This window comes from Jatropha curcas, chromosome 8, assembly GCF_041381405.1.
Source record: "Jatropha curcas cultivar XTBG-Jc1 chromosome 8, XTBG_Jcur_1.0, whole genome shotgun sequence".
Classification (NCBI taxonomy): Eukaryota; Viridiplantae; Streptophyta; class Magnoliopsida; order Malpighiales; family Euphorbiaceae; genus Jatropha; species Jatropha curcas.
The window spans coordinates 6,463,764-6,476,601 of NC_143158.1; the positions used below are offsets into that span (position 1 = coordinate 6,463,764).

Sequence of the window (12,838 nt, forward strand, 5' to 3'; positions counted from 1 at the left end):
AAGGGACATAATCGTCTAGAAAAATCCATTGAATGTCAGGTATAATACCTAACAAAAAATAAACGTGAAACGTGGCTGTGTTTGACTGTTAGTAAATTGTACGTTACAGTATTTCCGACATTTACATCTATAAATTAACATATCCTTGCAAATTTAGCCATACACTTGTGGATAACAACATTGAGATCATTTCATATTAGAAATCAGGCAAAAAGATGCATAACCCTCCACCACCCGATCCCCACCACCACCACCAACCGCCACCACAACATCAGCCACCGCCTCCTGGTCCTCCACACCATGAACCTCATCCTCCTCATGGCCATGCTCCTCCACCAGGTCCTCATGCACCACCAGGAGGTCCTCCCGAGCCACAAAAGCCAGGACCGCCGCATCATCATCATCATCCTTGAGTAATTATCACGTGGAGAGTTGCAGAATCGAAAGCTACGAGTAGACATATTATCAATAATCATGTGATTATTGTTTGCTTTAGTAATTAACTATCTTGTAGCTACTAAAGGTGACTCTCATGTGAGGAGATCCTGAGATCCTGGTGTTATGTTCATTATAATCATAATAAAATGAGTAATAATTAAATAATGTATTTTATAATATGTTTTTTTAGCTGCTTATCTTAGTATATTTATATAAAAAAATAACCACATTAATTAAAAATGAGCAGCGGAATATTTTGGAGAGCAATCAAAAGTTTACGCTTGAGATTATAAGCCTAATAATTATTCCCATGCGTTTTTATGTCATAAACAAACAACAATGGAGATCCACTTGTCAACTTGAGCTGCTGCTATAATTTTCGACAAATAATTACACGCTCCAAAATATTTTTTTATTTTTTGTAGTTACTTACTCTATTCCTGATTTTATGGGCGAATATGTTCGATGGAATAATTTTTTATATGTATTATCACATCTCCAAGGATTAGGTGCTTTATCCGTTTTTGGTTTCATTACTTGTTGCTTTGTCTGGTTAAAAAATACCGCTTGGTGGGCCAGGAATGTCCGACAAAGATTTTTTCTTAACATAAGTATGTTGATATTAGATAAAAATATTAAGTTAACTTCAATAATTTCCACTTCGGACAATTAGCAATAATTTTTCTGTGGACTTCTGGAAATCTCTTTCATGTAGCTTGGCAAGGAAATTTTGAAGCATGGGTAAAGTATCTATCGCTTGGAATTCAAATTTAATCTCTTTTTCTTGTGTCGAAGACTAGGAAGACGAATAAAATCCAATAGTAGAAAAATAGAAAAAAAAATAAGATTATGTAAAATAATGCAAAACAAAATAAAATTTATATAATAGATAAAATAATATAATAGAATATAAGATATTAGAATATAGAATATTAGAAGAAAAAACAACGGGTACACTGATCAGTAAGATTGATGAGAGCTATTTTAAAGAGAGTAATTGCCGATAATTAATTAATGTGAGAGAGATAGCATTAATATTTTCTGTGCGTTTTTAACTATGAAACTAGCCAATAAAATCCTCGTATAATCTTATTAGGATAAACATAACAAATTCAATGTAGTTGAAAATATATATATAGTAGTATTTTTTTAAAAAATTTCAAGTGATAAAAGAGAAGATAAAATATGAAATAAAATTGATTTTAATGCCACTCCCAAATGAACTTATGACTCTTATCATTATTTTTACTTTAAAAAAAAAAATTTCTAGCACTACTAGATAATTAATTGGCCTAAATTTAATTTCGGAATTATAACTTTCAATGTATATATATTTCCAAGTTAAGCTTGGCAATGGATTAAATTATTTAGTCTTATTTTTTCAGGCTTAGTATGGAGGAACCTGTAACTATGTGGGGGGAAAATATCTGTAGGAATAGACCAATCATTTTCGGACATGAAGACACACATTAAATCAAGTTAATGGAACCTTCCCTAAAGCCTAAAACCACAAATAGTGAAGTAGACATGAGATAGAAACGTGTCAAAGGGATACTTTGATCAGGGAAAAGAAAAAGAAAAAGATAACGTCAAGGATGGATGAACCGTCTCCATATAAATTAATTAATCACCATAAATTATCCTTATAAAAGAATTTATATCAGCGAATCTTATCTCTTAAGTCTCTATCCAGAAATAAAATATAATAAGAAAGATATCTTAGTCATTAAGATAATCCAAAATTGATTTTTTTTTTTTAAATGTTCCCACACGAATTTCAGGGGGAAATTTAGTTGGACGCGGTTGGACTTGTGGTTGTGAAATGAAAATGTTATTTACTTAGCTTGGTCCTTTCAACCTCAAATATATATACATATATTTGAGAATTCAAGAATAGAAGAAGAAGAAGCAGAAAAAGAAGAAAGAAGAAGATGCACAACCATCCACCGCATCACCACGGACCGCCACACCACGAGCCAGCTCCACCACACCACCATGGACCACCACACCATGGACCGCCTCCTCCTCATGGACCACCACACCATGGACCTCCTGCTCCTCCTCCTCCTCATCATCACCATGGGCCTCCACCTCATGGCCCCCATCCACCTCCACCAGGACCCCCTGGTCCTCACCACCATCCACCACATCACCACCACTGCTGACTACAATTAATCATATTTATATTTTGTGATTTGGGGCTAGCTTGGGCAGTCTTGCTGTTTAAAGGGTGATTATTTATTATTATAACTATTATTAGTATGTTGTAATTAATAATAATTGGAGCACCTTTTATGTTATAATTAAGGTAGCTCTTGGTTTTTATATTTAGTGGAATTTCCTTTATTTTGTTTTTTACATCTCTCTGCTTTGAATTTATATATTTTCCTTCCCCAATTTCTCTTCGTATATAATACTATAAAATTAATTTTACATATTTGTGAATCACTCATTATTAAGAGTAAAATGGAAATAATGCTCATATTAACAAAATTAACCAAATTTTGTTGGAGAAGATTTTTTTATATATTCTGATATATTTATGGGCTACAGTAAGGAATTTAATATCATCTCTTTTCTAATTAAATAACCTCTATTTTGATGCTCATCAAAAAGGGTATTAGACTCCTATTTTACTTTTTAAGCTACCATGATACTCAGAATAATATCAAATACAAATGGACTAGAATAGATAATTTCATGTTATCCTAATATATATATATATATATATATATATATATATGGAATTACTTTTAGATTTCATTTAAATTTAAATTTTAAATAATTATTTGCCTAAATAATAAATTTAATTGGAATAGGTTAAATGCATTAATTTATTTGTACTTTCTTTTTTCAAACAAATCTTATTACCTTTAAATTTTACTTTGACTAATTGAATACTTTATACCTTATAAAGTTGTACTAATTAAATAATTTAATTTTAAAATTATTATATTGAACATTTCAATTTATAAAATTAAATTAATTAAATTTATTAGATAATTGAAAAACATAAAAATTATTATTTTAAAAGTTTTATTAAATAAATATCAAATTAATTTTTTATATATAAAAAAAAATCTAAAAACTATTGTTACTAAATCGAAGAGACGTGTAATATTACCAAAATTCATAATTATAAGAAAATACGGTTCCCAACAAAGTTTTAACCTTTAAAGTTTTATAATTATTTTATTGTGAAAAAGTAAATTTATACATTTAATCGTATAAGATGTTCTTGATTTATGAAATAATTGTTTGTTTTTAGTTGGTTAAAGTCAAAATTAGTTAGGCATTTGCTTTTTCACAAAATTTATAATTTTCAATGAAAATGATTTAATTTAATAATGAGAGGGAAAAAAATTGAAAGAAAATGATGAACTATATATTGTATATTAAGTTAATCTCATAAAGAAAAGTTTTACATGTTCAAATTTAAATAAACTATATAATATGAAGATAATTCTGACTCAAGACAAGATTAAAACCTGATACCTCTTTATGGATATCTCAAATTATAATCGCCGGATTGTCTTTTAAGGAGCTTTGATAAAAAAATTTAACCAAGTATTAAATATATTTAACTAAAAAAATTATTAATTTACACTGTTTTTTAATTAAGATATGAAAAAAAAAAAAACTGAAAAACTCACAGAGACCAGAACCATTTAATAGACGGCCCAAGTTTAATAAAGGCCTACTTAGATTCCTAGTATGGGCCTTCGTTGGAACAAACAAAACAAATCCAAACCCGAATAATGATAATATGGGTTGAAGAAAAATTGAAATCCGAATTTTCTAGTCGGCGGGTGAAACCGAGGGAACTAGAAGAGAAATCTCTCTCATTTCTTGTAGTTTCTCAAGAACCCTCGATAAACCCTCACTTCTTTTTCTGCTTATAGTTGTTTGGAAGAAGTTAAAATTTTCTTTCCTCTGTTCAGGTGCGTTTTATTCTCATCTGGGTGTATTTTATTTTTGTAATTACAGCTAACATTGTGTGCTTTCATGAATTTTATTTCTGATTTTTACTAGGTATAAGTTTGAACTAGGATTCACCTACTGTTTAGGCTTAAATTGAGAAAACAAATCTCAAAGCTTTAATGAAGCAAGTAAAAATGAAAAAATCTGAAAGTTTGTTTTTTTTCTCATTTAGTTGGTTGTGAGCTTTATTGTAACTGGATTTTTGATTCCTGTTACCTTTTAATAGGTTCTGATTGGTTAAATTTATTCGGCAGATTTGAAACAACATGGATGATAATCTTTATGATGAGTTTGGCAACTACATTGGTCCTGAAATTGAGTCAGACCAAGAGAGTGACGGAGAGGAGGAAGATGAAGAACTTCCAGATAAACCTCATGAAGATGAGATGGCATCCGACGGTGAGGAGGGAATGAATGGTTCCAACGGATGGGTTACTACTGTTAATGATGTTGATATGGATAATCAGATTGTTCTTGCTGAGGATAAGAAGTATTACCCTACCGCAGAAGAGGTTTATGGTGAAGATGTTGAAGCTTTGGTTATGGATGAAGATGAGCAGCCTCTCGAGCAACCTATAATTAAACCTGTTAGGAATATTAAGTTTGAGGTTGGGGTTAAGGATTCTTCTACTTATGTGTCCAGCCAGTTTCTTGTCGGTCTCATGTCGAATCCTTCTTTAGTTCGTAATGTTGCTCTTGTTGGTCACTTACAACATGGGAAGACAATGTTCATGGATATGTTGGTTGAGCAAACACATCATATGCCGACTTTTGATACAAATAGTGAGAAGCATATGAGGTATACTGATACAAGGATTGATGAGCAAGAAAGAAAGATATCCATTAAGGCAGTTCCAATGTCACTTGTTCTTGAAGATAGCAATTCAAAATCATACCTATGTAACATCATGGACACCCCTGGTCATGTCAACTTCTCTGATGAAATGACTGCTGCTCTAAGGCTTGCTGATGGTGCTGTGTTAATTGTGGATGCGGCTGAAGGAGTTATGGTAAGAAAATATTGAAACTTCTACATAACAGATAAATAACCAGATTGTGCTTCAGTTTTGCTTATGCTTCTGCTGATAAATATGTTAACTCATTATGCTCATATATGAATTTCCTTAAGTAGTGTTCTTAACTATTTTACTGCTAATTTTATGCGTGTATGGGTAATTGTGCAGAGGTGAATTTTAAGATGGTTTGGTTTATACTTGGGTTCATTTCAGTTGTAAGGGAATAAGTTGTTGAATCTAAGATGTTATTTCTATGATAAAATTTATGGTTTCTGAATGGTATATCTGCATGGTATGGTAACTTTTGGTATTTTGAGCATGCAGGTGAACACTGAGCGGGCCATACGCCATGCAATCCAGGAGCGCCTGCCAATTGTAGTTGTGATCAATAAGGTAAGCTCGGTGAACTGCTGTCCTCTCGACTCTTCCAATTTGATTTTGAAGTCTTATTGTTGCTTATTTAATTTTGCATTTAAGGTTGATCGGCTGATAACAGAACTTAAGTTGCCCCCAAAGGATGCTTACCATAAGCTTAGGCATACTCTAGAAGTCATCAATAACCACATAACAGCTGTCTCTTCAACTGCTGGAAATGTTCAAGTTATAGATCCAGCTGCTGGAAATGTTTGCTTTGCAAGTGCTACAGCAGGATGGTCCTTCACTTTGCAATCATTTGCTAAACTATATCTCAAACTCCATGGTATCCCATTTGATGCTGACAAATTTGCATCTCGTCTTTGGGGAGATATGTATTATCATCCAGATATCAGGGCTTTCAAGAAGAAACCCCCTACAAGTGGAGGAGAAAGATCATTTGTTCAATTTGTGTTGGAGCCCCTCTACAAAATATATAGTCAAGTGATTGGAGAACATAAGAAGAGTGTTGAGTCTACTCTTGCCGAGCTTGGTGTTGTTCTTCCTAATGCAGCATATAAATTAAATGTTAGGCCTTTGCTAAGGCTTGCATGTAGCAGAGTTTTTGGTTCAGCCTCTGGCTTCACTGATATGTTGGTTCAGCATATACCTTCTGCAAAGAATGCTGCTGCTAAGAAGGTTGATCATATATATACAGGGCCTAAAGATTCTATGAATTACAAGGCCATGGTAGATTGTGATCCTTCTGGCCCCTTAATGGTCAACGTGACCAAACTGTATCCCAAGTCCGATTGCAGTTCCTTTGATGCTTTTGGTAGGGTGTATAGTGGTCAAATTATGACTGGACAGTCTGTGAAGGTATTAGGAGAAGGCTACTCACCCGATGATGAGGAGGATATGACTATAAAAGAAGTGACAAAACTGTGGGTATATCAAGCTCGGTATAGATTACCCATAAGTATGGCACCTCCTGGCTCTTGGGTCCTCATTGAAGGTGTGGATGCTTCAATTATGAAAACTGCAACACTTTGTAATGTGAATTATAGTTCAGAAGATGTTTACATATTCCGGCCTCTCCAGTTCAATACTCTTCCGGTGGTGAAAACTGCTACTGAGCCTCTGAATCCAAGTGAGTTACCAAAAATGGTTGAGGGTCTTAGGAAGATCAGTAAGAGTTATCCTTTAGCCATTACGAAAGTTGAGGAGTCTGGGGAGCATACTATTCTAGGCACTGGAGAGTTATACTTGGATTCTATTATGAAAGACCTTAGAGAGCTCTACTCTGAAGTGGAAGTCAAGGTATGCGTTTCTCATCTCTCATTATTTAATGTACTTTTAATATACTTCTCCTCTGAGCCAGTCCCCAGTGCTCCCACTTTCTTCTTTCTCCTCCCCCTCTCTCTCTATGTTATTTTACTTTGTTTATTTTTTTTGTGATGCTGCATGTTGATAAACATGCTTTTCATTTATCCCAATGCTTCTTTCTGATATAGGTCGCAGATCCTGTTGTTTCATTTTGTGAAACTGTGGTGGAGTCTTCATCAATGAAATGTTTTGCTGAAACACCCAACAAGAAGAATAAAATAACCATGGTAAGGAAGTCATTCTTATTTTATTTTATCTTGGTGCATTTTGAGAATCTGTCTCTCTGCATTGAAGCAATCGTAGTTAATTAGTTTATGAGATTATTTGAACACCTGCATTTCTAGATTGCAGAGCCATTGGAGAAAGGGCTGGCAGAAGACATTGAAAATGGTGTTGTTAGTATTGATTGGAACCGCAAAGCTCTTGGTGACTTCTTCAAGACAAAATATGACTGGGATTTGCTAGCAGCACGATCCATTTGGGCATTCGGCCCTGACAAGCAGGTAGCTTAGGTGCTTTGTATGATAAAACCAGCTGCTATTTGTTTCTAGATGAAATACCCAACTATGCTGTTTGCATTTGACAAATTTGATTTCTGCAGGGACCTAACATTTTATTGGATGACACACTTCCAACTGAAGTTGACAAAGGATTGCTGGGTGCTGTCAAGGATTCCATAGTTCAAGGGTTAGCTGAAATTTATTCCAACTAATCCTTGTTGTAATAATTTAATGCCATTAAATGTTTTATGTTTTTTTGGTCAGTTTTCAGTGGGGTGCACGAGAAGGTCCATTGTGTGATGAACCTATCAGAAATGTCAAGTTCAAAATAGTTGATGCTAGAATTGCACCAGAACCACTGCATAGAGGATCTGGTCAGATTATTCCCACAGCTAGACGTGTCGCCTATTCGGCTTTTCTGATGGCAACCCCACGACTCATGGAACCTGTATATTATGTGGAGGTGGGCTTTTGCTACCTTCATATCAAATATCATGCATATTTAAGAAAGAGTGCAGTTGGGTATTTGTTATCAGACAATAAGGAACCATAATAATTGTGCATGAGCTATGCTCGAAAGCTTATTTCATGTTCAATACTTTTCTTTAATGCCTTCCTAAATTCATGAATCAAGACTCTTTATTGGGTTTTGCTATTAAATCTGTAATGCTGTTGTTTCAGATACAAACACCAATCGACTGTCTCTCTGCAATATATACTGTGTTATCTCGCAGACGTGGTCATGTTACAGCAGACGTTCCTCAGCCTGGGACTCCAGCTTATATTGTAAAGGTTTGATGACTAAGCTTTGCCTGCATCCAAAGATTATCGATAATATTTTACATTAGTTATTGCTTAAATATTGGTGATGACTATATGCTAAAAATATTTGGAAGCATAAGAGGGTATTTATGAAATAGCTGAGCTGCTAACAGTTAGCAGATTTTTGGAACTGTTTTCCCCACTATTTTTTCAAGTTTTATGGTTCGAATTTAGTATTTCCCCTCTAGAGTTAGGGTGGGAAGCTTGTGTCTTTTATTCGTAAGTCATTAACCAGATGAATCATTCTTTAGGTTTTGCAAACACACTGGTATTGTTTCTTGGGAGTTCACATAGATATTTTGCGGTTCCTTGTCTGCATGGCTTTTGTATAGAAACATGCTTGGATTTTTATTCTATTTCTTATCTGTTTTTGTTTTATAATTGCATTTCAGGCATTTTTACCTGTAATAGAGTCATTTGGTTTTGAGACTGACTTGAGGTACCATACTCAAGGGCAAGCATTTTGCCTCTCAGTGTTCGATCATTGGGCTATAGTCCCTGGAGACCCTCTTGACAAGAGCATTGTTCTGCGGCCACTTGAGCCTGCACCAATCCAGCACCTTGCTCGTGAATTTATGGTGAAGACAAGGCGTCGCAAGGTATGGCAAACCCTCTTTGTGATCCATTTGTTATTTCGCTATCGATTATAGAGTAATAAACATTCAAGCAGGGATGATTCCCTGAAATTCATTATTTTTCTTCATGTTGCGTATTGATAGAACTACATGAAAACCTAAAACTAAGGGGTAATATTTTTTCTTTCAATTCTATGTCTCAGGGAATGAGTGAAGATGTGAGTATAAACAAGTTCTTTGATGAGGCTATGGTGGTGGAGCTGGCTCAGCAAGCAGCTGATATTCATCAACAAATGATATGATGGCTATTGTACGCGGAATGCAACATAAGGACATTCTTGGAAATTTTATCTCGAATTCTTTCTATCCAAACCTGGTGTGACATTGTCCCATGAGCTGCTAACAAACCCCTTAATCTCACTTCTAATGCTCCTTAGTTGAAGTGTTTTGTAATTTGCCCTATATCTAAAAAACAAGGGCACTAAAGGACCAAAATTTTGGATGTTTGGTTTTGTATCACTGATTGTCCAAGTATATGCGTAGTATAGGGAAATTTTATGTACTTGATGTAATGTATCATTTGCAATATATTTCGTGTTTTCCTTCAGTTCCTGCAAATATCACATTCCAAGATTTTGGGAAAAGTGTTTTGTTCAGCTAATATTGCAATAACGAATTGACCTGAAAAAGCATATATTCCCCTGGAGGTTGCACTGGGATTCCATTATAAGCAATGATACTTGTGCTTGGCCACCTGTTTGAATCAAAACGACAAAACCAAACCTGAAACAGAAGTGTTCGTTTTGGTTCTCCAAGAACTGGTATTTCCGTCTTCGGTTATGAGCGGAACCTGTTTGAATTTGGCAGGTTCTTCAGTTTTATTCTACTCGTTTTTGGTTTAGATCAATTTCAAATTCTGGTCTGACCATCAAACAGAAATACATAATATTGGCCAAATAACAGATTAATTCACTCTTTTTAAATTTAAAACAAATAATAAAAAATGATGCAATAAAAATGACTAAACAAAGATATTAGTATTAGTTTTTGAAAGGAAAATCCTCTAATATATATTCACTTATCCAGCATAGTTAGAAGGAAAATTATGGAAATGAATCATTTTTAACTGAATAATGCTGGAGTTCCATAGGAAGGAAAATACACCAAAGACGTTTGTTTAAATAGAGTAGAATATTAAAAGCAAGCCTAACAAGACCTTCCATGCTGCTCTAGTGTCAAAGTCAATCTCATACCTCAAATTTGAATCTTATATATATGGTTTCTGAAACTTTCAGACAACCTTCGTCTTTAAGTTACCACCAACCGTTTCCTTTCACCAAATGGTATATTTCTTTCTTCTTTCTCTTCCGGGGTTCGGACTGTATATGATTAAAAATTGAGATATTTTCCGGTTCAGATCTTGCAACCATCAAGAATTGTATATCGGTATGCTTTTCCTCGTCTAAATCTCACATTTCCGCTGGAAACCTGGATTTGATTTTTCAATATTAATTGCATTCCAAAAAACAATCTTGATTCTTTATATACGTATAGCGGTTGCATTTCTTGATGCATTTTGTTAGGGTGTTTTAGCATTATAAACATAATGAGCTAGAACTGTGATTTCCAATATCAATCAGCAATGGAATCCAAAACCCTAAATCTAGCTCCTGCTATTTCTCTCTTCCCCTCCCTTAAACCTCCACAAAAATCCCTGCTTTTTCACCAAATCAGTGCTCTAATAATTACCTTTCTTGCCTATGCTTCTTTCCATGCTTCTAGAAAGCCTCCAAGCATTGTCAAGAGCGTGCTTGGACCTTCATTTCAATTCAATTCTTCAATAATTCAATCCAATTTAAATTCCACTGATACTGGTTGGTATCCATTTAATGGTCCTGAAGGGACCCGCAGGCTTGGAGAGCTTGATCTTGCATTTTTATCGTCATATTCGATTGGGATGTATGTTGCAGGACATGTTGGTGATAGGATTGATTTGAGGTTGTTTCTTGTTTCTGGGATGTTCGGTAGTGGTGTTCTTACTATTATTTTTGGCTTAGGTTATTGGTTTAATATACATTTACTAGGGTTTTTTGTAGGTGTGCAGATTTTGTGTGGTTTGTTTCAGTCTATAGGTTGGCCTTGTGTGGTAGCAGTAGTTGGGAACTGGTTTGGGAAAGCAAAGAGAGGATTGATAATGGGGATATGGAATTCACATACCTCTGTTGGTAACATTATTGGGTCAGTTGTGGCTTCTAGTGTTTTGGAGTTTGGATGGGGTTGGTCATTTTTGGTCCCTGGAGTTCTAGTGATTTTAGTTGGGATTTTTGTGTTTTTGTTTCTTGTTGTTAGTCCTGGAGATATTGGGTTTGAGTCTTCAGAAAAGGAGATTGAAATGACTGTGGAGGTGGATGGTGACGAGACTTCAGATAAAGTAGAATCAGAGGAAATGGGGCTTATTAGGGCGGAAAATTCAGATTCTTTAGCTGCTATTGGATTCTTGGAGGCTTGGAAATTACCTGGTGTTGCGCCATTTGCTTTGTGCCTCTTCTTTTCAAAGCTGGTGGCTTATACTTTTTTATATTGGTTGCCGTTCTACATAAGGCACACAGGTAGTTGCTTCTGCTTGATATGAAAGTTTTGTTAAGAAATCAATTTAAGGTCATGTTGGCTGTTTAAACTTGAATTTGTACACAACTACCTTGTTAAAGATTCTATGACAGGAAATTGCTGTTACTGGTAATCAATTACAAATTAACTTGAAAATTGAGATTTCTTTGTATAAACTTTGTTAACCATTTGACTTATCTGGCTGTCTAACTTCTACATTCAGCATATTTATTGTGCATTCAAGCCTTAAATGTTTCAAGCACATCCTTCATGTTTAAGCTTGTGATAAAAATTATTGAATTCATTTCATGTTAGATATTGATCAAAACTTTGTTGATATATAGCTGTTGCTGGTGTGCATTTGTCGCACAAAACTGCTGGAATTCTTTCAACTATATTCGATATTGGAGGAGTATTTGGTGGAATTTTGGCAGGATATATCTCAGACATCATTGAAGCTCGAGCAGTAACTTCAATAGTATTCTTATCACTGTCAATTCCGGCCTTAATTTTGTACCGGGTTTATGGAAGTTTATCTATGGTTGCCAACATTACTTTAATGTTTATTTCGGGGTTGCTTGTGAATGGCCCCTACTCGCTAATTACTACAGCAGTTGCAGCTGATCTTGGGACACAGGACACAATCAAGGGAAATTCCCGTGCCTTGGCTACTGTTACTGCAATCATAGACGGCACTGGTTCTGTTGGAGCTGCACTTGGTCCATTACTGGCCGGATATATTTCCACAAAAGGGTGGAATAGTGTGTTCTTTATGCTTATTATTTCTATTTTCTTTGCGAGTTTGTTCTTGATTCGTGTTGCGAAATCTGAGATTATAGGTAAGATGAACGAGGGAAAATGGCCTTTGAATGTTGCAACACCACATTGATAGAGGGAGTTTTCTTTAGGCATCATTATTTTGTTTCTCATAGAGAGTGATTACCATAGTGAAGGAAAATAGATGGAGATTTGTCAGGTGCTATACTTTGTATGTGTATTTTGTACCTCATTCTTTACTGGGTCGGATAGTTTTACAGTTTTGTTATACCTGTACAATATACTAATTCATCAAATGCAGAATTAATATTACTTCTACTATACGTACAAAGTTTCAGCTTTTGCATTTCCTTTCTTTGCCCGGTTCCTCCACCGCCAAGTA

At 34.8% G+C, this 12,838-nt stretch overlaps 2 protein-coding genes across 3 annotated transcripts; both read left to right on the top strand.

Annotated features, from left to right (window-relative positions):
- Positions 1-4,218: 4,218 nt before the first annotated feature.
- Positions 4,219-9,679, top strand: LOC149494081 (110 kDa U5 small nuclear ribonucleoprotein component CLO). Of its 2 annotated transcripts, none has more exons than XM_089725118.1 (11): positions 4,219-4,379; positions 4,646-5,429; positions 5,760-5,828; positions 5,913-7,109; positions 7,304-7,402; positions 7,520-7,678; positions 7,777-7,862; positions 7,940-8,138; positions 8,357-8,467; positions 8,890-9,096; positions 9,276-9,679. In XM_089725118.1, the coding sequence occupies exons 2-11, from the start codon at positions 4,686-4,688 to the stop codon at positions 9,372-9,374; spliced, it is 2,970 nt and encodes a 989-aa protein (XP_089581244.1). In that variant the 5' UTR covers positions 4,219-4,379; positions 4,646-4,685; the 3' UTR covers positions 9,375-9,679. The 2 variants fall into 2 exon arrangements, with proteins under 2 accessions (XP_089581244.1, XP_089581243.1); XM_089725117.1 differs by having other exon boundaries at positions 4,674-5,429.
- Positions 9,680-10,192: 513 nt separating this feature from the next.
- G3PP5 (Major facilitator superfamily protein) lies at positions 10,193-12,779 on the top strand. The gene is made up of 2 exons (XM_089724911.1): positions 10,193-11,681; positions 12,024-12,779. Exons 1-2 carry the CDS (start codon positions 10,715-10,717, stop codon positions 12,566-12,568), a joined length of 1,512 nt encoding a protein of 503 aa, XP_089581037.1. The 5' UTR covers positions 10,193-10,714; the 3' UTR covers positions 12,569-12,779.
- Positions 12,780-12,838: the final 59 nt, after the last annotated feature.

Bases quoted from the DNA above. Each gene is read 5' to 3' on its own strand.
- G3PP5 (XM_089724911.1), top strand. From the start codon at position 10,715: ATGGAATCCAAAACCCTAAATCTAGCTCCTGCTATTTCTCTCTTCCCC. The intron at 11,682-12,023 runs GTAGTTGCTTCT...GTTGATATATAG, and splicing joins GTTCTACATAAGGCACACAG to CTGTTGCTGGTGTGCATTTG.
- LOC149494081 (XM_089725118.1), top strand. From the start codon at position 4,686: ATGGATGATAATCTTTATGATGAGTTTGGCAACTACATTGGTCCTGAA. The intron at 5,829-5,912 runs GTAAGCTCGGTG...TTTGCATTTAAG, and splicing joins TTGTAGTTGTGATCAATAAG to GTTGATCGGCTGATAACAGA. The intron at 7,403-7,519 runs GTAAGGAAGTCA...CTGCATTTCTAG, and splicing joins AGAAGAATAAAATAACCATG to ATTGCAGAGCCATTGGAGAA.